Raw genomic sequence first — 24285 nt, forward strand, 5'->3', positions numbered from 1 at the left:
AAGAATGAACTCTAAAGGTTAAACAAATCCTCTCTAAACTTGGACAGTAATATCAGTGATGTGCTGCTTGTCATTGCATCAATCACATACCATTAGGTTAAAGAGACATAATTTACCTTTCAAATGTCACATTATGGAAATATGTAACTTCTTAGCTTTTGGGTCATTTTCCATAGTATGTTGTAAATCTAAGAAAATTGCACTGATGACAGACAGCATCTTGTTGTTTGTTAGTGTTTTGATTTAGAAAATGGAGGTAAAGTTGTATTTACGCTGTTTCTGATTAACATACATCGAGTAATACAACCATTCGACCGGGGCAATGCGTAACCAGCACAAGCATGTTGACGTTAACCTGTAAGGTTGACTGAAAGCTTGTGGTACTAGCTCTGCTAAAGGTAGCCACACTCTACAAACCAATTTGACATCAAATCAAGTCAAGTGCTGTACAAGCTTAGAACAACAATATTGATAAAAGCAAATATAAGTTTTAAAGAATAGATATTAAAAACATGATAGTTCACATGACAAAATACACATTAAATAAAAGCAAATTAAAATGTTGGGATGTCCTGCTCAACACGTTTACCTGCAGACTGTGATCCTGTGTTTAGTCATGATAAAGACAATAAATTGTGCACTATTTTGCCAGTTTTTTAACTGTATTCTTACTAGTAGGTTAGCTAGTAGGTTAGCGGGAAATTCAATTTCCTTTTAAAGACTTGGAAATAAGTGGATTTAGAACATCTCTATTGTTCATGGTCTCCAGGAGATAAACCCATAACTCATTTTGTAACTTATTCCCTGACTTAAAGTGGCGTCACCTGGTCAGAATTTTTTGATTAACACTTTCCAAATGAAATATTTTCCCTTAAACTATTGCTGTATCTTATGTATGTTTTTTACATAATAAGACAAGGATGCTATGAAATCAGGCCCAACCACTTCACTATCGCTAATAATCTAATAATTTTCAGGGCCTGTGTCAGTGATGGGCCCTCAGACTCATCCTCATTTTTTTCCTCCAATTTTCCACCCTGATCAAAGTCAAACTAAAACAGTGCCCTCTGTTTCAACATGGCTGGATGGTATGAGCACTGTCATGTGAAATGTAAAGGGAAACTGACAAAAGTAGTCAATACAGCCAGTAACATCATAGGAAAACACAGATGCTGCTTGATGTCAGACATTTTCACCATGATGGTCATTAATAAAACTTTAAAACATATAAGGACACAGGGGCTGGATTAACTCAGTGGTTAAAGTTTGCACATCATAAACAGAGGCTACAGTCTTTGTTGCAATGGTTACTGGCTCAATTCCTGGTCACAACCCTTTGCTGCATGTAATCCCCCATGCTCTACTCCCCTCATTTCCTGTCTCTCAATAGCCGAACTATCAAGTGAAGAAAAAAATACTCCACCTCCCCCAAAAGAAATGATTAAAAAAATAAGAGCTAAAAAAAAGGAACAAAATGATTTAGGTCAGTGATCAAATATTTCTGACATTGAGGTGAGACAGGAACACCTAACCTGAACATTCTCTGTGCACTGTGTGAACTGCTGTGTCCATTTAGCCCGAGAGTTTTATCAATAACTCCCTCTCACGAATCGGATAAATAATAAATCAAAGACAAATGTTACTTAAGATCCACATCCATCTGAGGGATTAGATCAGCAGGTCCCGACTTCAAACAGCAGAAACAAATCGAGGGCTGGCATGTTTTGAGGTTGGTTATTGATTATGGCTGGCTGCAGTTCAGGGCCTCGTGGGTGACTCTCTGACTGCTCCCACATCTCCGCCGCAGCAGAGTATCCAACCGCTCTGGATTTCCAGGGAAAAGAGACGCCCAAGGGCAGAGGTTGGCAACCAAAGAGTCCATGATCTCCCAAAGTAAGCTTTTCCCTCGGCTGCATTTAGCTGTTTATTTTTCTTATTTTCATTCACTGAATCCGTTTTCGGTGATTAGGCCAAAAGCGGTGATTCATCACATCACAAGCAGGACCTCTGCTGCCTTAAGTGCCCTCGGTTTTCCACGTGAGGGCCGAGGAGGGTCATTTGGCTCGGTCTTGACGGCTCCCATCATACCTTGCTTTCCTCTTGCCTAATGTACCTCAGAGGAAACAACATCATGGATCATTCTCCTGTCAATATAGTCATTAAATATGTTGAAGCATACATGATTGATTGCTTATGATCATGTTTTAATGCTGCAGTTAAAACTTGGTCCCTCCTTTTTATCTCATACACAACAATAAACATGAGGTCAGCGCCCCTGTGCTTGTTCTGAAACGCAGTATCTTTTAACAGTGGAGATAAATAACCCTGAGAGGGGCTTAATGTGCTTTTCATATCCAATAGAAAGGGGAAACCACAGACAGTAACTTCCACATTTACATAATCCCTGCAATACTTTTAGTACAGTTTAGATTTTGTGATAAGTCGTAATTGCGCTTTCTTTCCTTTTTACAGCAAAAAAATCTAAAATGAGATAATTTTGTGAGTTGGAAAATATATTGGTTTCCTAGTAGACATTAGACTTTATTAAGCTTTCCGCTGATGTCAAGCTAACATATTGCTTTGATGAAAAGAAAGATTCAGACCCTTTAAGAAAGTTTTATGTATGCGGCACAAACCTTTCCTTCTATTTTCTGACATTCAGCTTAAATAAATGTTACATGAGTCAACACAAGTATGCAAGACATATTTATGACGTTTTAAAGGATCTTTCTCCCTGATATTTCAATTTCAGTGACTCATGAGTGACTCACATTTAAGTAAGTGCAATCACATGATCCATGCTGGTATTTCCATTATAAAATGACCTGTTGTGTACATTGAAGGGATGTTTTTCTTTTTTAATGAAGCAGGGTTGTATAAGGTACTTGTCAATAGTAAATGTATTTCCCACAGGGAAGCATGGTCAGCTCGACCCCTTTGTTGAGAAACCAGCTGGAGAACCGGAACTGGAGCTATAGGCTATAAAATAGTGTAAAGCACAGAGCAAAGCTGGCAGAAGAACACTTATTTTTCATATTTGTTTTTAACCCTGTTTTTACCTTTGCTGTTTTAACAATACGTCCTGTAGCAGTTTGACATTTGCTCTAATGTAAAGTGCGTTATAAATAAAATGTATTGTTATTATTATTATTATTATTATTATTGTTATTATTATTATTATTTTATTACTATTATTATCATTACTATTTTTATTTTTATTTTATTATTATTATTAATATTATCCCGAAGAGGTGCAAAAATAAAGTGGCTTTCTGACGACAAAATAGAATAATTAAAAATAGTCAGTCTTGTTCCTGATGGTCTTGTTTGCTTTAATAGCTGACAAAATGCATCACTATTAAAATCAGTCTGTTTCATAATCAGCTAAAAACTCCTCAAATGACCTTTAATGAGCAGGCACAAAGTGGTATCAGTCTTCTCTGGGCGTAAGTGGCACAAAATGTGTAATCTCAATAAATGTTGAACTTTAAAGCTCCAGTGAGGAATTTTAATTTGCATTGATTTTGGCGCCCCCATGTGGACAAAGCGGTTCTTCTTGTCTCATGTCATGAACATGTGTAAGCAGTATTTTTCTCATTAAGCAGTATTTTCTCATTAAACATGTCCTGCATTATTCTAATGGTCAGGTAATTCTCTGAAAATCTTTGCAGGGAAAAATGTCAACTAAGGCTGTTTGACACCTACCCAGCGGCATTGTTAACAAATGTTAAAATTAACAATATGAGAGTTGATTAACTTGTTGCAGATTGTCTCTTTTCTTTTCATAGGTCATATAGAGGCAATAGTATTATTTACAGACTGTTTCATAAATAGTTCAAAACTCTTTACAGTAGGTTACATTTATTTGGACAATAATCACTCCATTTATTTTGACAAAAGATTCAGTAGGTAGGCCTTATAATTATGAGCCATAGCTCTCTATGTTTTATCGTAGCACACATATTAAAGTGATGCTTTGAATCAATATTGTTCCAAAAAGTAAGAAACATTTTTCTGGACCCCTGACTGACAAAACTGTCACGCTCGATCAATCACAGTGATTTGGCCTCTGCACAACAACCCACTGACAAACAGCAAACCCACAGTGATGCAAATCAATTCATGTGTCCCCAACTCTTAAGGTTTACTTGGATGTTCACAAACGGATCTGAGCATTTGGGGTTGAGGTTTGAGTCATGTTGCAGTTCTGAGTTTATTCAACGAGCTACTGGATTAAACTTGATCCGAGAATTTGTTTTGGCTGCAGTGATCTTAATTATTCCAAGAGCAGAAAACATTTCGAGTCAAATCATTTTTCCTGCCTGCAAGAGGAAACATGAGCGGCCTGTTGTGTTGTAACAAGGATTAAATGTAAATGCTCAGTTTAGTTTCATACCAGTAGGCGTCGCTGTTTCTCTCCATTGAACAGCTGGGCAGCAGACTTGCAGAGGCGCAGTGATCAGAAAAAGTCCCAGGACGAACCCTCCTGGAAGCGCTCATACACATAAAATCCTCAGTCTTAAAGATGCCAATTTAACCTTAAGTTTCTGAGAATAAGGTTGGAAATACAGTAAATTAAGATTTTAGACACGGTATCTTTTAATACTTGTGGCATTTTTTGCATCCATCCCAGCTGTCCCACCTCTTGCTTTCAATTATCACTGGGGGCTGGACCAGTTACCAGACCTAGACTACTGATTGGCTGATTGAGCTGCCAATCACATCCCTGTCCTGTAGCCTCCTGTTGGCCAATACAAACCACACCAGAAGTCAGAAAGTCAAAATTCAGCGAGGGGACATAACGGGAAGGCTGAAATATCCAGTTCTCCTAAGAGTTCCTTTCATTCTTCACCGGGAAAAGTGAAATTAAACTCTCGGACATTTTTAACACTGTCTTAGCGGTGAGTTTTGTGAGGGAAAAGGAGGTTAATTGGACTTAAGGACTTGTTGGCTTCTTTCTCCGGCATTTTTACGCGCTTTTCATGCGCAGCTGTCTGCGCACCTGAGTCCCCATGGCGTCAACGTGACTCCAAATCGTCTGAGCAACTAAACCATCACGGTGACATTGCCTGCCGGTGACATGCCTGCTGTGGTGAACCTTGGAGCTCTTTCTTACTGTGGAATAACCACTGGAGTCCAGGTGTCACCGGGGAGAGCTGATGTGGCCGTTTGGAGGAGCGCACCAGTTTGATGTCAGCTGGGATTTGACAGAGAGCAGGAGTCTGGGATGCAAGATAAACCCTAGAGAGACAATCCTCTGCTTCTTTTACCTGGATTCAACCCGGAGTCATGGCCTCTGAGGTGGTGTGCGGGCTGGTCTTCAGGTTACTGCTGCCTGTTTGTCTTGCAGCTGGTGAGTATTTACTTGAATCTCTACTTTTAACACATCAGAATTGACCTGTACTGCCACATGAACTCCAGGGTGATGGTGTGATTTATCAATAATAGTTTAACTGATGTCTTTCTGAGTCAATTCATTAAACTTCAGTAAAATGTTCCGTTTAATGAGTTTAAACATCTTTATTAACACTTGATACTCAGAAGTTAAAATCTGAGCTACATTAGTACAAACCTTTGGTATTTAAGTATACACAATCTCAAAGCTAGAAATCAAATGTATCATGTTGTGTAGTTAAAGTAACCTGGATGATATTTTTCTGATTGACCTCATCGATCTGCACGCCAAACTTTATTCCCCATCACAGCTGAGATTTGTCCTTTCAAATTGAGCCCAAACACAATCATAAGACTGCACAGAGTCATACCAGAACAGTAGTCCAACAGCATTATTCTTCACCTGGCTGTCACCATTTACTGGATATAGTTAAGGAAGCACAGCAGACAGCAGAGCGTCTCTGCAGAGCTTCAGAAGTGTGCTCCAAAAACAAGCTTTCAGACTCCCTACACTCACACAGTGTTTATGCCTCAGTTTGCACATTCTAGTAATGTCTGATATTAAAAATCAGACACAAAGAAAACACATTTTCTTATATTTGATATTCTGAAATGCGACTGTGATCAAATTACAGCCTAGTTAATTGTTTTATTGTGTTCTTCTCAGCATAAAAACAAATGATCTCTTACAGTTATGATTCAAAATGCAGTTAGATCTGTATTGCATATGAATTTATGTTGTCTGATGTCTGAGTTTGAATGAATCATCAGTGTTATTGATTGTTTGTTTAGCTGCTGACTTCACATTCATGCCTGTTGATTAACACTTATTGGTAGATTGCTTAAAACTTGTAGTGCTTCTGTTGCTGTCTCATGTTGCCTCACATTCCTCTGAGTTGTAGTCAGCGGTGGAGTTTTCTGCTTTGTTTACAGCATTTGTAACTTTGTTAAGAAAAGCGCTCGGCACAGATGCTGTTTGGTTTGATTCACTCGTATGCTATGCAGATTGAGGTGATGAAACCTGGCAACTGATTTGAACTTATGGGTGACTCTAAGCTGCTTTAAACAGACTGGAAGAGTGTCTTCTTTGACAGCTCAGATATTACACGGGAGAAGAAAGAGATGAAAGCTCAATTAAACGCTGGTGAAGTGTTTTAGGTAATGAAGCTCTTGGTAGGATCACACATTAGATGCAGACTCAATTAAATGTCTCTTACTTTTTGTTTTAAGTAGTAACTCTGTGGTAGACCACAAGTGGAAATGCTTAGCGTCTAACTGCTACTGGTGTCTGTGTAAGACTTCTGAGGCTGAGGTACTTTCAAAGCTAACAGCATGCTTTCTATAGATAAGACGCACTCAGTACCGCCATAATGCATCACTTGACAGCCCGACGCCCGCTTTATTTCCAAAAGCAATGGTGAGACCCATGCATTGTCTCCATTAATTCGTGGAAAGTCGTTTTAACAGTATGAATTAATAATGTGGTTGTGAGGGAGAGAAGAATTGCCTTCCCCTTTTATCGTAAACATACCTTTAATATTTTATGTATTTTCAAAGTGCAAATGAGCACTTGTCATTTACTGAGGCTCTGCACAGTAACGGACAGGATGGAGGAAATGTAAAGTGGAAACAAAGGAAGGTATATATAAACGGACAGATGGGAGAAGGTATTTTTGTCATGAGAATCGCCTGATGATCAGCGGATGACTTTCCTTCCTTATTTCTGTCAAAAAACTCACCTTTGATAAAAACTTAGATGGGTTTGTAGTAAGTCTATAACCATCAACTCATCAGTTCACGTATTCATTTCTTTTCAGTCTTTTGTTTTCGTCCAGATTGCTGGATGTCATTTCATGTGTTTTTGAATAACAAAAGTCAATTTTTTCATTTCATCATTTCCTTGTAGAAGAAGTATTAAGGCCACTCAGTGTAGCACTGCAGATGTTACCCGACTCCTGACACCTCACAGTATATGTGCAGTAGTGTTATATACTTTGCACTTGGTCGCTTTTCTCTTGTCCTTATGAAAGACTTGTCTACTGACATTACATAGTCTGTGTTTCCTGTTGCCCATCTGACAGCACCTCTATTGAAAAGCATAGAAACTGCTGGGCCCATGTGTACACAGTACCTGTACAGCCACACAGAGAGATACACACACAGCTACAGTTTGGCTGATCAAACACACAGCTGTTTATGTGTTTACTGGAAGAGTTTGGAGTGTGAACATGATTATGAGCGTGCACTTGCAGCAAATGTCTGATCAGATATCAAACTTGTGGTGTGAATGTGCAGACAGAGCAGCAGGTCGGCTGTGTGGAGTCGGGCATGTTGCAGCAGAAGAGGCGGAGTGGGATGCAGATATTAAGCTTTTGAGAGCATCCCTAAGAATCATGATGCTTTACATTTTCATTTAATCCAAACAAAAGTGATGGACATTTATCTTTATGTGTTTGTAGTGGCATTACACATCTCGAGGAGGGCACATTTTGCACCAGATGCAAGGAGGTTATGTTGAAGTAATACTTTAATCCATGCTGATCAAACAAACAACTTGAAACTCTATGCTAACAAACATGACCAAAACAATACAATGCAATCTGTACAAATCGAGTTATCTTCAATTAGAATATAGACTTAATTCAAGTATAGCTCTCTTGATTTTCAAACAGTTTCATTTACAAGCCGGTCTTTTTATGTAATGTTGCACACAACAAAATTAATGCTCAGATAAGAAATAACTTGTGCAAGGAAAAAAAGGTTGTAGAAACTAAATTTAGTTCAAACCATATTTTTTAATTGTTTTACATAAAACAATTAAAATAGTCAATACATGCTTCATTTGGAGTCATGATCTGCTTCCTGGTAACCAAAAGGGAGCACATTTGGGCACACAAGACCAACCAACAGCAATGTTTAGAGAAAAGCGATACATGAAGCTATGAAAGGAATCAAGGTTGAGAAAACATTTCAGGTAAAGAATTTCCATAACTGTTTTTTTTTGTTTTTGGTGGCAGGGACACAAGTGTACAATTGTCTAGCCTGAGTCAAAAATGAACACCTGTTTATTGGAGTCAGCTAACCAAAGGTTTTTTTTTCACTTTTGGCTGTGTTAGGTTGCAGGCTAACAGGCAAATATATTAAAGCTAATGACATACTATTTCCTGTGATGCTCAATGACGCATCCTAAATACTGAAACAGTGCATTAGAATGATTTTAATTGAATTGAAAGAAAAATATTGGGCTCCAACTAATTCAATGTTCACATTTACCTAATCTGACCTTAATTTTTGGTAAATGTGTTTATTGTGTTGGATAAAAAACACCACAAATAAGTAAGAAGCAACACCACACAGTTTAAAACCTTAAGATAAATTTAGTTTTGATGAAATGTTTAGGAAAAGGGTTAATCCTTTCATTTAAGAGGCTGGTACTAAAAAAAAGTCACCTTTTAACAATTCAATAATTCTGAAAATATCTAGCATTAATTATTGGATTAGTCTCCAAAGAAAACAGTCCTGATGTCGTCTTTTCAATTGAGAAAATTTAAATTAACAACATTGACTTCCTCAAACTGATGAACACAAATTGAGCAGCTGGAACATATTTGTTTTGGTATATCTAGCAGGCTAGCTTACGCTTGATGTTAGCTAGTTAAGTCAACACTGATTTCCGTTGGGACTCTACTTGTGCCTAGGTACCTACCTAGCTAAATAATTTAACATTATAGTAAAACTTTATTTCTGACCTCAATGTGTTTTTTTTCAAAGCAATACTTGTATATTGATTATCAGTAGAATTTAGCACAAGCTAACAGTGAGATGACTAAATGACAGCTAGCTTGGCAGCTAGCAGACATTTTCTTGTTAAAATTAACTTTAAAAAAATGCTAGGTATGAAAAGAATACTTGTTTTATTGATAAGTCTAGTACTTTGAAAAAAAATAAGGTAATTATTTGCTCACATTGTCAAGCTAGAAACCCTCAAATCGACAATTTCTAGATTATTAAAGTAGTAAAACTGAGAATTTTTGGGTCTGTAGTGGATTTTGGAAAGTATTTTTCATATCCCCAATAATTAATTCCAGAGAACTATATATCCACAACGAAATAAGACGTTAGTATCAGCCTTGAATGCAAGTAGCTGGTTTAGAAAGTCGTGTTATGTAACTTCAAACACTTTGTTTTAGATAGTAAGAAGTATCACCTCATAGTCTCACTTCAACAACCTTCAGATATCATGCGTTCTTTCAACAGTAAATGCCTGCTCAGTGGTAGTACAGTCTTCATGTGGTATTGGCTTTATTATTTACTTCAGAGGGTTTGAATTCCTCTGTTATCTCCCCGTGCTCGGCCTGGCCAGGCACCCCAGCACCTTATCTCATTTCATGACATTTATGTTTTTGGGCTCAAACTCTCAGTAAGTTTGCCTTGATTTCACATTTAATGCTGGCTTCCTTTTCTTATGTTTGAGCTTGTGTTACTGAAATAACAGCTTACACTGGGAGAGACAAAAGCTTGTTTCAGATGTGATTGGGGAGTTCTTTCAGTAATCGGATGTCTGAAAACAACTGCAGTTTATTTTCATTCTTGGTGTAAAAAATTGTCAGATGGTGAGTCATACAGAGAAAGGAAAATGGTCAGGAAGACTGTGGTCAAGTGTCTGCAGGCTAGCAACTGGAGCAGAGCCATGCAGATACAGATAGATTATCTGTATCTCTTTGCAGTTCAGATAAAAGGGGACTTTTATAGATTTCTATCTGAACAGATGAATAATGGGGGCAGCAGGCTCCAGACTGCCAACTTGGGCTTATTTAATGGCACATTTAACAAAGAATAAATGACCTGGGTGGGGACAGAAAGGCTGTGAGTTTGAGACCAAAGGTAAAGACTCTGAGTCATTCCCTCCTCTGTCACCCTATGGAGCCCAAGTCTGAAAGTGTCACAACTTTAAGTGTTGATAAGGGACCAAAAATGATTGAATGTGATGGAAATTGCATTTGTATCTTGTTTTATTTTTGCCTTGATTGTCTTAAGCCTTCTTGCATACTGAAAATGTCACTGACCAATAACCTCCTGATGATTTCCTCTAATATGACAGTCCCGTAACATTTATTAACTACTCTTGGTCTCATTGGTCTGTATCAGAGCACAGAGGAAACAAGGAGGTTCACTTACTGTGAAGGACTCCAGCTAGGGAAAAGCCTGAGCCAAGTCAAATGTCGATGAATAGGTCCATTGAGTGTGCAAAGATAAATAAAAGCACCATTTTTCAGCAGTTAAGTGTAATTTTTCAGAAGTTCAAGACCAGTGGCTGATCTCTGTGACTCAGATAGCAACTCACACGGCCGACCGGGTTATAAACTTTGCGCTTGTTGATTTAACCGCACCAAGAAATTTTGGAGGTCAGACTGTGTGTCCACATTTTGTACAAGGTTTCTGTGTACTTCCCTCCCTGCTGAACTACCTCCTGACCTATAAATGTTCAAAGAGATATCAGGCATGAGGGACTTATCACATTTTTGGTGCAAAGTTAAAGAACCCCTCAAAAACTTCCAAGTTGGACATGTCATGTGAATTGCTAATGGAGCTGTTTTTACAGCTGTATAAAGCACACAGGTTGTGAAAACTCGAAACGAGCCTCAGTTGGTAAGTGTTTGCCTCAGTGTGTCTCATTTGGGATGTGTTAATTGATGTTCAGTCAGCAGGTGATGCGAGCCGTTTAACTGGTAAAAGCAGCAGATGGTCACTCTGACTCGGGGAAAGTGGGGCGCGTTTGGGATCAATACATCAATTAATGGTTTTTGGAAGTCATGTTTGCACTTAAGCGTTTTAACTTTCATCATGAGCTCAAAAGACTTCCTTCATGGGCCTGGAATAATTGTGTTTGTTTGTGTGTGTGTGTGTGTGTGTGTAAAGAGTGTACGGGAAAGGGTGAGTGTGTCGAGTTACATAATTCAGTGTGATGCTCAGTGACGCATCCTAAATACTGAAACAGTGCGTTAGAATGATTTTAATTGAATTGAAAGAAAAATATTGGGCTCCAACTAATTCAATGTTCACATTTACCTAATCTGACCTTCATTTTTGGTAAATGTGGTTATTGTGTTGGATAAAAAAACACCACAAAAAAGTAAGATCAACACCACACAGTTTAAAACCTTGAAATAAATAAAAATTTAGGGATGAGAACTGCATTTCCCAAAAGCACCATCAACCACTGCTATAATGATGTGACGCTCGCCGAAGCGTGCATTTGTTGTAGACGCAAATGAATAGGATGCTTTGTTTTAGAACTACTTTTCTTTGTTTAGGATACATTTTTGCAGGATGCAGAGTGATGAGGTCATGTTTTAATTTGTAGCTACTTAAAACGATTAACTAACTTAATGACTATACTTTTTTTAAAACTCTGATTCAATACCATTAGTTAGCTTACAAAAGGGGATCAGACATACCGTTTTACTATCACCCATCACAGCCCTGGTGTCATGATGTGAGCTCTGGTGTCACATTAAATCCTGTTCATAGTCATTTTCCTCTTTTATCTAACAAAGCTGTGGTTGTAGAGTTTCTCCGTCTAAACCAATACTTCAACAGCAAAACTTTTTTTTTTTTCTAATCCTGCTCCAGTATAAGCCATGAGGATAAAACCCAAAGCTAGGGTTGGCAGTCTCGGAAAGCTAGCATGAATTTGAATGTAGCATTTCCTCAGGACTCCGTCTAGCCCCTCCCCTCCTCCCTCAGAGCTCCTCCAAAATGACGCCCCCCCCGCTCACATGCAGAGCGCCGCTGACTTGCGACCATATGATGGTGACTGATTCAAAACCGGTCCTCACCAAAACATTATGATAGTGAAAGTTAAAAACACAAACAAACATGGCAGCTGTTAGTACTCACAACTATCATGCTAGCATTATCCAGTTGTACCAGTGACACGATATCAGGAGAAAAGTTATAACACATATATAAAACTGTAACAGCTCTACTGTTTGTTAAACGTGTTCAGTGGAGATGTTCTTAATTCCTACAGTGTTGACAGTCAGTGAAGGCATCAGGAGAGGTGTAGAGTGTGTGAGCTGGAGAGAGGAGAGACAAGAGGAGAAGTTCTTCATGCATTCAAACATTGATTGTTGTTTTGTTAGTTGGCGTGATCACTGCCGACAGTGACCGGTTATTAAAACTAAACGTGTTCACGAATCGGCTCGTCATCCCTACAGAGTCCTGACGGACGCTACAATACATATACATTTTCTGTAGGACTTACTGAACGTCATTAACTATTTTGCTTGTCAGAGCCCCCGTGGTGAGAGCCTTTAACACTCTGATCCGGACTACAGTCCTGAGCAAAGCACCTCATCGGGTCAGAGGGGACAGGCCCGAGGTCGAGCGAAAGGGGCAGTAAATAGAGTCAGGGGAAGCAGAGGCAGGAGACGGGGACTCAGAGTGCACGTCGGGGAAATGTATGCGCAGGAGGCGGACAGAACGGCAGGACGGGATTTGAATGGTTTCAAATTTTGGCACCCAAAAAAGGCTGATTGGTTGGTGTTTTCCCAGGTTTACTCCGGCTGTAGATAGCAGCTTTTCTTCGCTCTTTTTTAAGAACACAATATGTATTGATTGCCATCGGTACATAAAGATCATTTTAACCAGTATAACAAAAAGTGTATCTAAATCTGATTACCAACCCCAGCTTTAATGTCAAAAGAAAAATACTCCTCCTGCTTGATAACTCACTTCTCACTGCCAAACTGTACCAGCATGTTCTAAAGATAGACACTTCAGGGTGAGTACCGAATATTGACTTTTTTTCCTACAGTAAATCCAACCTGAATGCAGGCACTAAAATTCAATATGAAGAAATAACCACACTTGTCCTTCATAAACTCTTTTTACTCTGTGGGTGATGAAGAGGAACCAGTATTAGAGTGAGACTATTTCACAACAATTTAAAAACTCCTCACCCTGCCCTGAAACTTAAAGCTCCTGTGAGGAACTCTCTGGTTGTGTAGATTTTGGTGCCCCCTGTGGACAATTCTGTACCTCTGTTGTTTGATTCCTGTACATAAGTAAAAATTGTTTTTATTTACAGAAATCTCCTCTTGATTTATTTTATTTTAGTATCAGTGTGGAAATTACTACTCATACAGACGCCTATCCCCCGCCAGCAGTTTGAAACATTAGCTTTAACTATAAGGAACAGCCAATGTTTATGTTGATGGTCTTGTTTATTTCTGTAGGTCATAGACACTGTTATTAATTTCAGACAGTTTTATTTCAAGTGAACACTCTTCACAGGAGCTGTAACCAGTTTGAGGAATGCTTTGACACAAAAATGAAAGTGACAACATCTCAAAGAGGTGAAATGACTCAGCATTAGCTGTCAAATCTCAATTAGTCCTCCGTCAATACTAAAACTGAGTACTACATTGGGTCTTGGCATTTCAAACTCTTGTTCCTCTCTCTCTCTCTCTTTCTCTGTGTGTGTGTGTGTGTGTGTGTGTGTGTGTGTGTGTGTGTGTGTGTGTGTGTGTGTGTGTGTGTGTGTGTGTGTGTGTGTGTGTGTGTGTGTGTGTGTGTGTGTGTGTGTGTCTGTGTGTGTCTGTGTGTGTGTCTGTGTGTGTGTCTGTGTTTCATTTAAAGTTTTGGCATCCAAAAGTCATTTTTCCTGTTTTTCAAACTCAGGGGTACATCATGCATTTTAGAAGCATCTGGTGCACGATACCACAGATTCTGCCTTTTAGGAGTTTGATCATATAAACATGATCCAGTATCAATAATACTCACAATCCTGAAAAAGCTATGAGGATGATTATGAAATGAAATCCTCATATATGATATTGAGCTGACCGCAGGCTGCTCAGGCGGCTAATCGTTTCTTTTAACACCCTCAGACTGTCGGCTGATTACTGTACTTCAGATCAAACGTCAGTCCCCCCTGAATGACTGAATTAAGCTGGGGCTCTTTGTGTGATGCAGGCCAGATGAACAGATAATGAGGCTTGTGAGTGTAAAGTTTGGTTAGAGGAATGTTCTGGTTTTTTATTACTAGCAGATTTGCAACACCAAGAACATTTTTAATGAGTTTCACCAAGTGTTTCCCTCCAATCTGTGTTTGGTTTATCTCAGTGACGGCTCCTGACCGGCCGGCTTGTTCCCACTGCCAGCTTCAGCACTTAGATTACTGTTCAACATCATGTAACACACATTAAGCAACAAACACACCCATGAACAAGATGTCTTTAAAAGTTATGTTGATGTTTTTATTATCAAGAGCTGAATGAGTAATCTTCAACCTGCATTTGTGTCCTTCTCCCCACAGCTTGCCTGTTCAGGTACAATGTCCTGTCCTTCGTCTACCTCATCTACCTCCTGCTTATTCCACTCTTCGCAGAGCCCACAAGCACAACAATGCAGGGTAAGATATTTTCAGTAACTCTCTTTCAAATCTTCAAACCTTCTTTGGTTTTCTGTCCGTCTCCTGGAGAATCTTGAATGTTTCCCAAAAGCCTTGACGTTGAATCGTAATATTGTTCTCTGTAATGTAAACCAGCCTTTCTCCAGGGGACTTGAAATTCCTTGAAATCATGAAGGATTTGGCGCATAGTTCAGTCCATGAAAGGTAATATTGGTTAGTGCGGGCATGAGTCCATCTGTAATAATAAAAGCCAGCAAGATTTGAGATAGAGAGACGCGATCCACAAGGGCCAGATCTGATGTCCACTTGATAAAAATTAACATATTTTGACTTTGGTTTTGTTTTTTTTGCCCGTATGAAAGACAAAAAACAGTTGAACACACAAGCATGTACAGTTGAGAAAAGAAACCTAATATAGAGCGTGAAATATCCCTCAGAGAAAGTGGTCTGTTTCTGATAATCGTAACCACTTCGGTTAGCAAGAGGAGCTCCTGAGGCTCTGCTTGTTGAAATGGATCTTATTTTCTTATACGATGATCTGAGTGCCTTTGAACGGCTTATTTGTTAACCCTGCTCATGTTTAGGGTTGTGGTATTAGAGCTCTTTGATATTTTGGTTTAAAAAGAGTTCAGTAAATAAAACCTGGTGAGCTAGCTTCCACATCCTCTCTCCACGCTGCTTTCAAAGACACATAAATCACCATGGACCCCTGAAGTTTATTCCAGGCGACTGAGAGGTGACTGTTCTTCTTACAGGTGATGAATGTGGGATTGCGGTCACCAGTTTAAGCAGAGCCTTTATGCTTCACTCTCACCACAAAAATACTAAACATAATGAGGGTTTCTGCCGGAGACCACATGCAGTGTTTAATAATACATAAAGCCATATTGGTGGAGGGAGCAGCATCCAGTCAGAGAGCCTGTCTCTGCTCGTCTCCAGCTGAAATAACAATCAGGAAGTAAAGGAGGAAGAGAGGGAGAGGAGGGAGCGCAGAGTGGACCACTTACACCCTCATCAATAGTTAAAGAGAAAAGTCTTCTAGTAAAGCTCAGTGTCCATGGAGCTGATAGCTGCTGACTTCAAACGTGAGTTGACACGTGTCAGTGAAGTCAGAGCATACATGCTCTTTTTTTTATTAATACCAATCAACTCAATCAATACTTTATAAATATGCTGCCAAATCATAACAAAACTCATCTCAGGACACTCAATATAGAGCAGGTGTAGACCTCATTCATGCAGGTAGTACAGTGTTATATTGTTTTTTGAACACGGGGAATAAGACATTATAATTTGTCTTGTAAGTGAGCAGCTGTTCATCGCCCTCCTCTCAAGGTCTTTTTAATTCCTTTTGGTAGAAACTAATCCACCCATGTCTGCATTTAGAGATGAGATTGCAGAACTGAATGCGATCATTATCAAAATTTAGTGTATCATCACTCAGCTGAAAGCACTGTGCCGGCGTCTCCTGAACAGCATGTTGAGGTTTTCCTCAAAGACGTGTTTCCAGGCAGGAAGAAGGGCACAGACTCCAAAATGAAACCATCAGAGAGACACTGACCTCCTGTATACAACATGTTAGAAAATGATGATCTCAAAGCTTTCAGGTTTATTGTTTTGAAGCCAAGAACACCCATGCTTGTAATAACTTTTCAGTGTTGTTATCTTGAGATCATAATTGAAATACTTTGCTCGTTCCAGAAAACAAAACTCATTACTTTTAGAGCATGCAGGGCTGATTCCTTCTGATAAGAAAATCCATCACAAGAACTCAGCTTCTTCTGACATGAGTGTCTGATCAAGTTGATCACACCTGTTTTTTTTTTAACACATGGTTAACACAAAGCAGACAATGTTTGACCGTGATGGATTCAGATACATTCTTCAATAATACACTCCCCTTTATCTGACATTTTGAGCTTGAATCAGCTGCTTCGGACATGGAAGCTCGATCTATTCATGCTGGTATTTTACTCCCTAATCTCTGATAAACATTCTACATTATAAAAGAAAACAACCGATTGATTAGTCATGATAGGGATTAATTTTTCCTTATCTCAAGATAACAAAGTTCTTTTTCTCATGAGTAAGAAATCATTACTCATCGTCCCTTCATTTGAGCAAGCCTTTTCTATTTCACAATTTATTTCTCTACCACAACAGATTCAATATGTCAGACCCTTTGAAGCAAATGTAGGTAAATGGTGATCTGATGGTGATCAAACAGTGGTACGGTACCCTTATAGCAGAACAGTTTCATTTTTACTCTGAATCTTCAATTTATCCACATTTATTCTTTAAATGGAAAGAATGACTTTCAACTACATACACATATCATGATATACTGTAATAGTGCAACATTAGGATACAAAATATCTCTGTGAATGGGAACTGTATGCTCCATGTTCCACACTTGAATGTAAAACAGTGACCCAAAAGATGGTTTGAGGTGCGATGTCATTGAAGCATCAAAACTCAATGTTTCTAGGAAACAGAAGAAGTAAATATCAAACATGAAAGCTACCACAGGTATTTGATATTACAAAGTCTTCCTCCTGTGTAACATCTGTGGTGTAACTTCAGCTGTCTGTCATCAGGGAGAACTGAGGCTGAAAGATTCACAGTATGAGGGAGTTTCAGTTCAGCTAACAGGAATGATATTTCAGTTACTATGACATGGTCAGAAAATGCATCATAGGTAAATGTTATCAGAAATATGATCATTTTAGATTATTGAATTTAGCTGACTGGGATGGCTCAGCCTTTTTTCTGTTAATGATCAGCTGTTCAATTAACTTCATCCCTTTTTAATTAGGGAGGAAAAGAAGATTGAAAGTTATTTCCACACTGATTTAGTCTTACAGGGATTATGGTTTTGATCATCACAAGCTGTACAGTCGCACCTCTACAGACTCTGACCCTCTTTCTAACAGTAGTTGATAGTGTTTATATATTTATATTTATATTCTATATATTATTATATTATATATTATAATATACTATATTATTATATTTATTTATATTTATATAGTATTTGATAGTATAGTAGTTCCAGGTGCAGATTGTGGATCAGGAGTACCGGGACATTTCCCTGTGAGGGTTTATTGGACTCGCTGTGAGTAGCAAGACTGAGTGAATAGACCTCTCTGAATGCAGGCATCATTGCGATGCATGCTATTGGGATATTATGCTCAGCATGTTGCTGTAGCGTCCGGGCGGCTGTCTGCAAAATATGATGTTGTAGCTTCCCTTGCTAAGCACATAGCAACTGTCTACTCACCGCCTCTCAATTGTGAAAAAGAAAGGAAGAAAAGGAAAGGTGGAGCAGAGAGGGAGAGGATCAAAAAGAGGAAGGCCCTTGACAAAGATGCAGGGAAATGCAAGAAAATATGTGACATATTCACCGGTAAGGGACGAGGTCAGTTGCCACATATGCATAAGCCACAGCATGGCTAGCCAAGTAGCTGTGCTAACAGAGTGTCAAAGCAGCCCGTAGGCTTCACAGTGAGCACGTCTCTGTGGAGGAATTAAATCGTGATATTAATGAGTGCAACAGAGCAATCATATAACACTGAAGGCAGTGTGTTTCAACCAGTCAAAAACAGTAAAAGCTAATGATGCAAACTGTAGAGCTAGAGACATAGTTAGCATACACAATATGTGGTTCATGTGGACAGTGTGGTCTGGGATGGAGTTAAACTCCCCGCCTTAATTAGTTTCCCGGTCCACCCATGGACGTTTAGATTAATCAGCTTAATCCACGAAAACCTAATGAAGACATTCAGAGCTCACACTGACAGCAAAAGCTTAAAACAAGTGCTGAAAAGAAACACACCCAACATTTTTGAGGGGAGTTTAGACATGAAATTGAATTAAATTCAGTATATTGTTTTGATGGTCTGTTTCATTTTGTCTTTTGATTCTTAAAAGTCCAATATGTGACGTTTATCTAAACCAAATGTTGAACATGAATAATGCATTAGTTGTAATCTTTCTTAAAAAGCCACAGCAGTGCACAGTGCCTGAGGATGTGCACTCCCAATCCTAATTTGAGACTAACGATATCTGATGCAACCTGTTGGTGTTTCCTGAATCACTCTGTAATGTCTCAGCTGCAGTATTTGGCTCCTCATCCCACTGAAGGCCTTCAGTTCTCAGAGGAGTTAAACAAAATGTAAACTGCTGCTCTCATAGGGGATGCAGGATTTTAAGAGCCATTACAGTGGGTGCTGTATGCTCTGCCGAAAGGGAAGTGACATGACAATTTCCCTTTGGGGAGTCTTTAAGTACTGTTGCATGGATTTGTATAAATATTTGATGTTACAGATGATTTATCAGGTTTATGTTTTAGCTCATGGCCTTCTAACAGAGAGTGTCTGAATATAACACATCTCTGAGTTTGGCCATCGGACACTTTTTAAATCCTTCTTTATTGAGACCCAATTTAATTATTTCAATACGACTTTTGAAAAAAGACCAAATGATGCATGTAGGTTCAAAATGTTGTATGACATTGTATAACACAATTTATCTTAGTACAGTTTATGTATTTGTAAACCCTTGTGTATCTGTTTATTTCCCCAACTATGATTAAAACATGTCATTGCATTTTTTATCAAAGGAAGATGCATGCATTCTCTTACCAGATCATTATGGACAAATTAGCAAGTATTACCAAACAAGCAAGTATCGGCTGATTTAGAGAGCATACCTTTTTTTTTTTTTTGATTGCATGATTTGACAATCTTGCCTACTATAGGATCTAAGCTGCTCAACAGTTCAGGGTCCCTTTTGTTGTATTTATTGTTTCATGATGCACCAAATGTTTCCAGTGGGTGACAAGTTGGCACTTCAGGCAGGCCAGTTTAGCACCTGGACTCTTCTACTACAGAGCCATGCTCTTGTATTAAATGCAGAATGTGATTTGGATTGTCATACTGAAATATGCAAGATCTTCTCTGAAAAAGTCATTGTCTGGATTGCAGTATATGTTGCTCCAAAACCTGTTTATATTCTTCTTCTATAATGGAGTCTTCCAGATGTGTAACCTACCCATGCCATGAGCACTATGCGGCGTCCATGATTTCCAAAAAGAATATCAAATTTTGATTTGTCAGACCCAAGAATGGTTTTCCACTTTGCCTCAGTCCATCGTAAATGGGTCTACCTCTTTGTATGGCACAATTTTTAACCTGCATGTGTGAATCCAGCAACAAACTGTGTTCAGAGACAATGGTTTTTGCAGTGAATTTAAGCCCATGCAGTGACTTCCACTACAGAGTCACATCTGTTTTTATTGCAGTGCTGCCTGATGTTATGTACTGTAGACAATGATATCCCCAAATTCTTTCAAATGTTATGCTCCTGAACATCATTCCTAAACTGTTGAACTATTTCCTCATCAAGTCTCTCACAGAGAGGTGAACCTCTTCCCATCTTTACTTCTGAGAGACTCAGCCTCTCAGGAACGCTCTTTTTATACCCACTAACTTGTTACATATTAACCTCATTAGTTGGGAGATGTTTCCCTGTCCGTGTTATTAATTTTCTATTTCTTTTAAGTACTCTGAAGGCATCAAAAATCCTTTTCTTATAGTCACAAACTCCTTTCACTTGAACACAAACTGGGTTAATAGAGCTGAGTTGTTCAAAACATTTCACTATCCCTCTGTCTCCCACTGTGATTTTGTAGAGTTATGTTGTCAAATCAGATCTACATTTTGTCAAATGGATACAATTATGTGATTGATGAAGGGGAAAAGCAGCAACAGTAAAAACTGAACAATGCCCTCAGTTTTAGAAGCACTAACGTTCTCATGGGGCAGAACTTTAAGACCTAATAGTTGAAAAACAGTAGAATACCCATTCAGAATTATTGTTACACAGATGGCTGTCAGATGACAAAAATGCTTTATTAGAAATAGGAAAGAACAAGAAAAGAGCCAAATCAGTTTTGTAATCTAAAGCTAGAACTAGTTTGGATGCAGAAGCTCGCTAACAGTTTCATACCCCGTATTTACAAGCATTCTTTTCCCTTTTGGTAAAAGCCCGGGGAATTGCAATGGGAAATTAGCACAAATTGTTTTCACCTCGGTATTTAATTTGCCTGCTGTGGTCTATTGTTGCTCACATTTGATAAAGCAGGGGCCCTCCATGTCCCGAGGCTCAGCAGTAGTGCCTCACCTCGGCCAGGATATTGTGCCATATACTACAATAAAACTGTTATGTGTTCCCCCTGCAAGGATGCAGTAAATTTAATGAGATGGAGATGTTGCCCTATGAGGAGCCAGTGGACCAAAGCATGCAGACAAGCGGGACATTTCAATCCTTCAGGGCTTTTCTGTCATCTCTTCCTCAAAGAACAGGAGTCCCATCACGCTTGTTTTCCCCGGAGGATAAACATTTTCAATTTCCAGATAAGAGGGGGTCCGAGAAGTCCTACTGTAGGGAACTATCACCATAACAACTACTGAAATTATCCCAAATACCTGTAGGTGCACTATAAAATAAGCATGTGTGGAGCAGCTGTGGCAGCTGCTCAGAGTGTTCCCATCCTTCCTTCCCAGGATCTGTAATGTCCACTGACAGCTGTAATCTTCTCTAAATTAAAGAAAGACGCTGAACCTGACAGGACCTTTAGTATATGTTGCTTTTATGATCTTGGACGGCAACGTTTTTACTTGCAAACATGATCAGCCACCAAATTCAGAAAGCGTAGAATCAAATCAGGTATGAAAGCTTGTTTTTCTCCTCCTACGACGAATTAGAGACTTAGAGGTCCTGCGGTCCACTCGAATGTTTATTTGACTTTTCAAAAGAAATAAACTTTGTTTCATGGAAGTGTTGCCAGTTCTTAACCAAGATATGTATTGTGATCCTCAGAAAATTCCCTTTGGGTGCTCTCCCGGTCACCTTTCCCTTTCTAACTAATTCATTCAAACCAGCTCCAGACTTCACTGCTGAATATAAATCGTTGTTCTCCTTCCTCTGCCCTGAGAGTGCTGAAGAATTCAGGACTACCAGACACTTTTTGCAACTTGCACAACTCAAAATAGGAGATAACTGTGCGTAACACAAGAGGGATATTTAAACTGAGTCTAGAAAAATAACCTTTTCCTTGTGTTTAATGCTAGAATGATCGTGGAAATCCTTAAGCTGTGTGATGTTTTGTTGATTGTGGACTCACTGTTGCTTCTCTCCTCCTTCAGGACACACAGGGCGTCTGCTGCAGTCCCTCTGCTTCACCAGTATGTCCTTCCTGCTGCTCCACATCATCTATCAGATTACAGTCACCAGCCTCCTGGCGGGGGACTCCATCACCTCTGAATTCAACTGTGAGTACTCTGCAGCCTTCATGGTTGGGGAGATGGTGAGGTTTGGAAATGGTGTGTGTTGAAATCATTGAGACTCATAAAACCATAAATAAGGGTTCAGTCTGGACTCGATGGATGAAGTCCCACCTTAGTTTGTGCTTTTGAAAGACATTAACAGATGAATAAAGCCTCAATCAATCTCTTAACCAACATAATGAAGTGTGGCAGTCACAGTGACTCTGAAGTATGTTTCTAAACTTCAGTATGGTTTTGCTAAAGACTTAATAAAGAGGATCTGTTATTGTTGCTGGATTAAATTCTCTGGAAACAGGGTAAGAGCTGTGGTGAGCAAGTTTGCAGAAACCAATGAAAGTAAACAGAGTTTGAAAGCATGCAACCCCAAAAAGTTGCGGCTCTTCTTTTAAGGCCGCTCTCCATAGCCTCTCTGCCTGACTGATGCTGGAGGACGGGTACAAGGGAGAGCACAGGGGACTGGAGAACAGTGCATTGTCTCTTTCTCTGCCATTCCTGTATGACTTCCTTACTTGTTCAAGCTATACATCAGCTGAGCTTTGTGGGTTATTTCTAATTAGCTTGACTCTGAAGCTGATCCGTGGCTGTTCTAGTCACTGCTCGTTTGTCCACAGGGAGCACTACAATGCGTCTCAGCTAAGTCCCAGAAGTGTCTCTTTGCTCCACTGAAGATACGCACAACACACGACAATCTGGACAAGGAAAAGACATCTGTACAGAACGTCAAACACAGGAACAATTTCATAATAAAACACCATATACTGACTCCTGAAGGCTGATTTATACTTATGCGTCGAATTGACGTATGTAACTACCCGTAGAATCGATGCGAGCCCTGTGATTGGTCCGCTCGGCGGCTTGTATTTCCCACATTTACAGCACTTCTGGGATCCCGGACATAGGCTGCACATCGGCTGTGTATTTCATCTAATCATGTAATCATGTCTGTATGATAAACAGCAACGTGTATCAGCTGTAGATTAACATAACACGCTCTGAATCGCTGAGGAAAAGTAAACAGAGATCGAAGCGGGGCCGTAAGCAGGCGGCCGGCTATCAGAGAGACCGCATTGCCCTCAAGTGTTTAGGAGGAGAATTGCTGCGTGAAACGGACACATCGACGCACAAGTATGTGGTGCTCATGTCCGCGTCAGCCCCTGCTGCGTAGGGGAGACGCAGAAGTATAAATCAGCCTTAACTGTATATCTGATCATATAGATAAGAAAAACGTATGGATGGATATACCGTTAACACCTACAAAACAGTCGCATATCTGTGATCCATGTCGACCAAAGCAGGACTTCAGCTGTTAACTTTTCTGCAGGTAACAGCACAAGCAATTAAAAGATATTCATACACCCATATGAACCTGCAAAAAAGAAAACTTTTTTTTACTATCTAACATCATCAGCGATTGAGGAAGCACAAAAGACAAAAAATAATATCCAAATGAATAGTTGATTAAACCCCAGAAAGGCAAAGTTAACTGTTGTTATTATGTTGGTCTCTGTATCCAGCTTTAGGAGCTGTATTTATCGATCGAGCTGTCAATCATGACCTCACATCCCCTCTTTTAGATATCCAATAACTGATTCAAACTAAACTTCTACCAAAAATGAACACCTGCGCATAAACAAGCATGATAAGTACAGAAAAATTAATAAATGTACAGAAGAAAAGCTTGAACATAACCACAGAATATTGACAGCTTTTAGGATACATTCACGAGAAAATGCTACCTTATTATGCTGTGAAAAACCTACTCTGTGTCACCTTATGTGTAGCTCAAATGTATTTGTGACAGCTGTTTACTTACTAACAGAAATCAGTGTCTCTAAACTTCAGTGTGTTGGTACTCTCAAAGTTTCTGTCTCTTGAATAATTTCCCTCACTCTGTGCTCTTCTGGTCCAACCATGAGGGCGAAATCTGTACTTGTTTGATGTTACTTGTTCATGGCAGCCTGTTTGCACACACACGTGTGTCTCATCCATCACACAGGCTGTTTTATGCTTGAACTCTGACCTGAGCTCTTGATGCTGGGTTGTATTTCAACAGAGAAGGTGTGGTTTCATCACAGCTTCGGGGAAAGTTTCCACCCAGAAAGACATGCTCCCTTTATAGAGCTT

General features: G+C 39.3%; 1 protein-coding gene across 1 annotated transcript in view; it reads left to right on the top strand.

The window, feature by feature from the left end:
* The first annotated feature begins 4747 nt into the window (after positions 1-4747).
* The window catches only part of LOC117826919 (piezo-type mechanosensitive ion channel component 2), a 100246-nt gene continuing 80708 nt past the window's right edge, over positions 4748-24285 (top strand). The window contains 3 exon segments of the mRNA XM_034703341.1: positions 4748-5353; positions 14717-14812; positions 22021-22146. Coding sequence (XP_034559232.1) covers positions 5290-5353; positions 14717-14812; positions 22021-22146 — 286 coding nt within the window. The 5' untranslated portion in view covers positions 4748-5289.

Source organism: Notolabrus celidotus, chromosome 15 (assembly GCF_009762535.1).
Source record: "Notolabrus celidotus isolate fNotCel1 chromosome 15, fNotCel1.pri, whole genome shotgun sequence".
In the NCBI taxonomy this organism is placed as follows: Eukaryota; Metazoa; Chordata; class Actinopteri; order Labriformes; family Labridae; genus Notolabrus; species Notolabrus celidotus.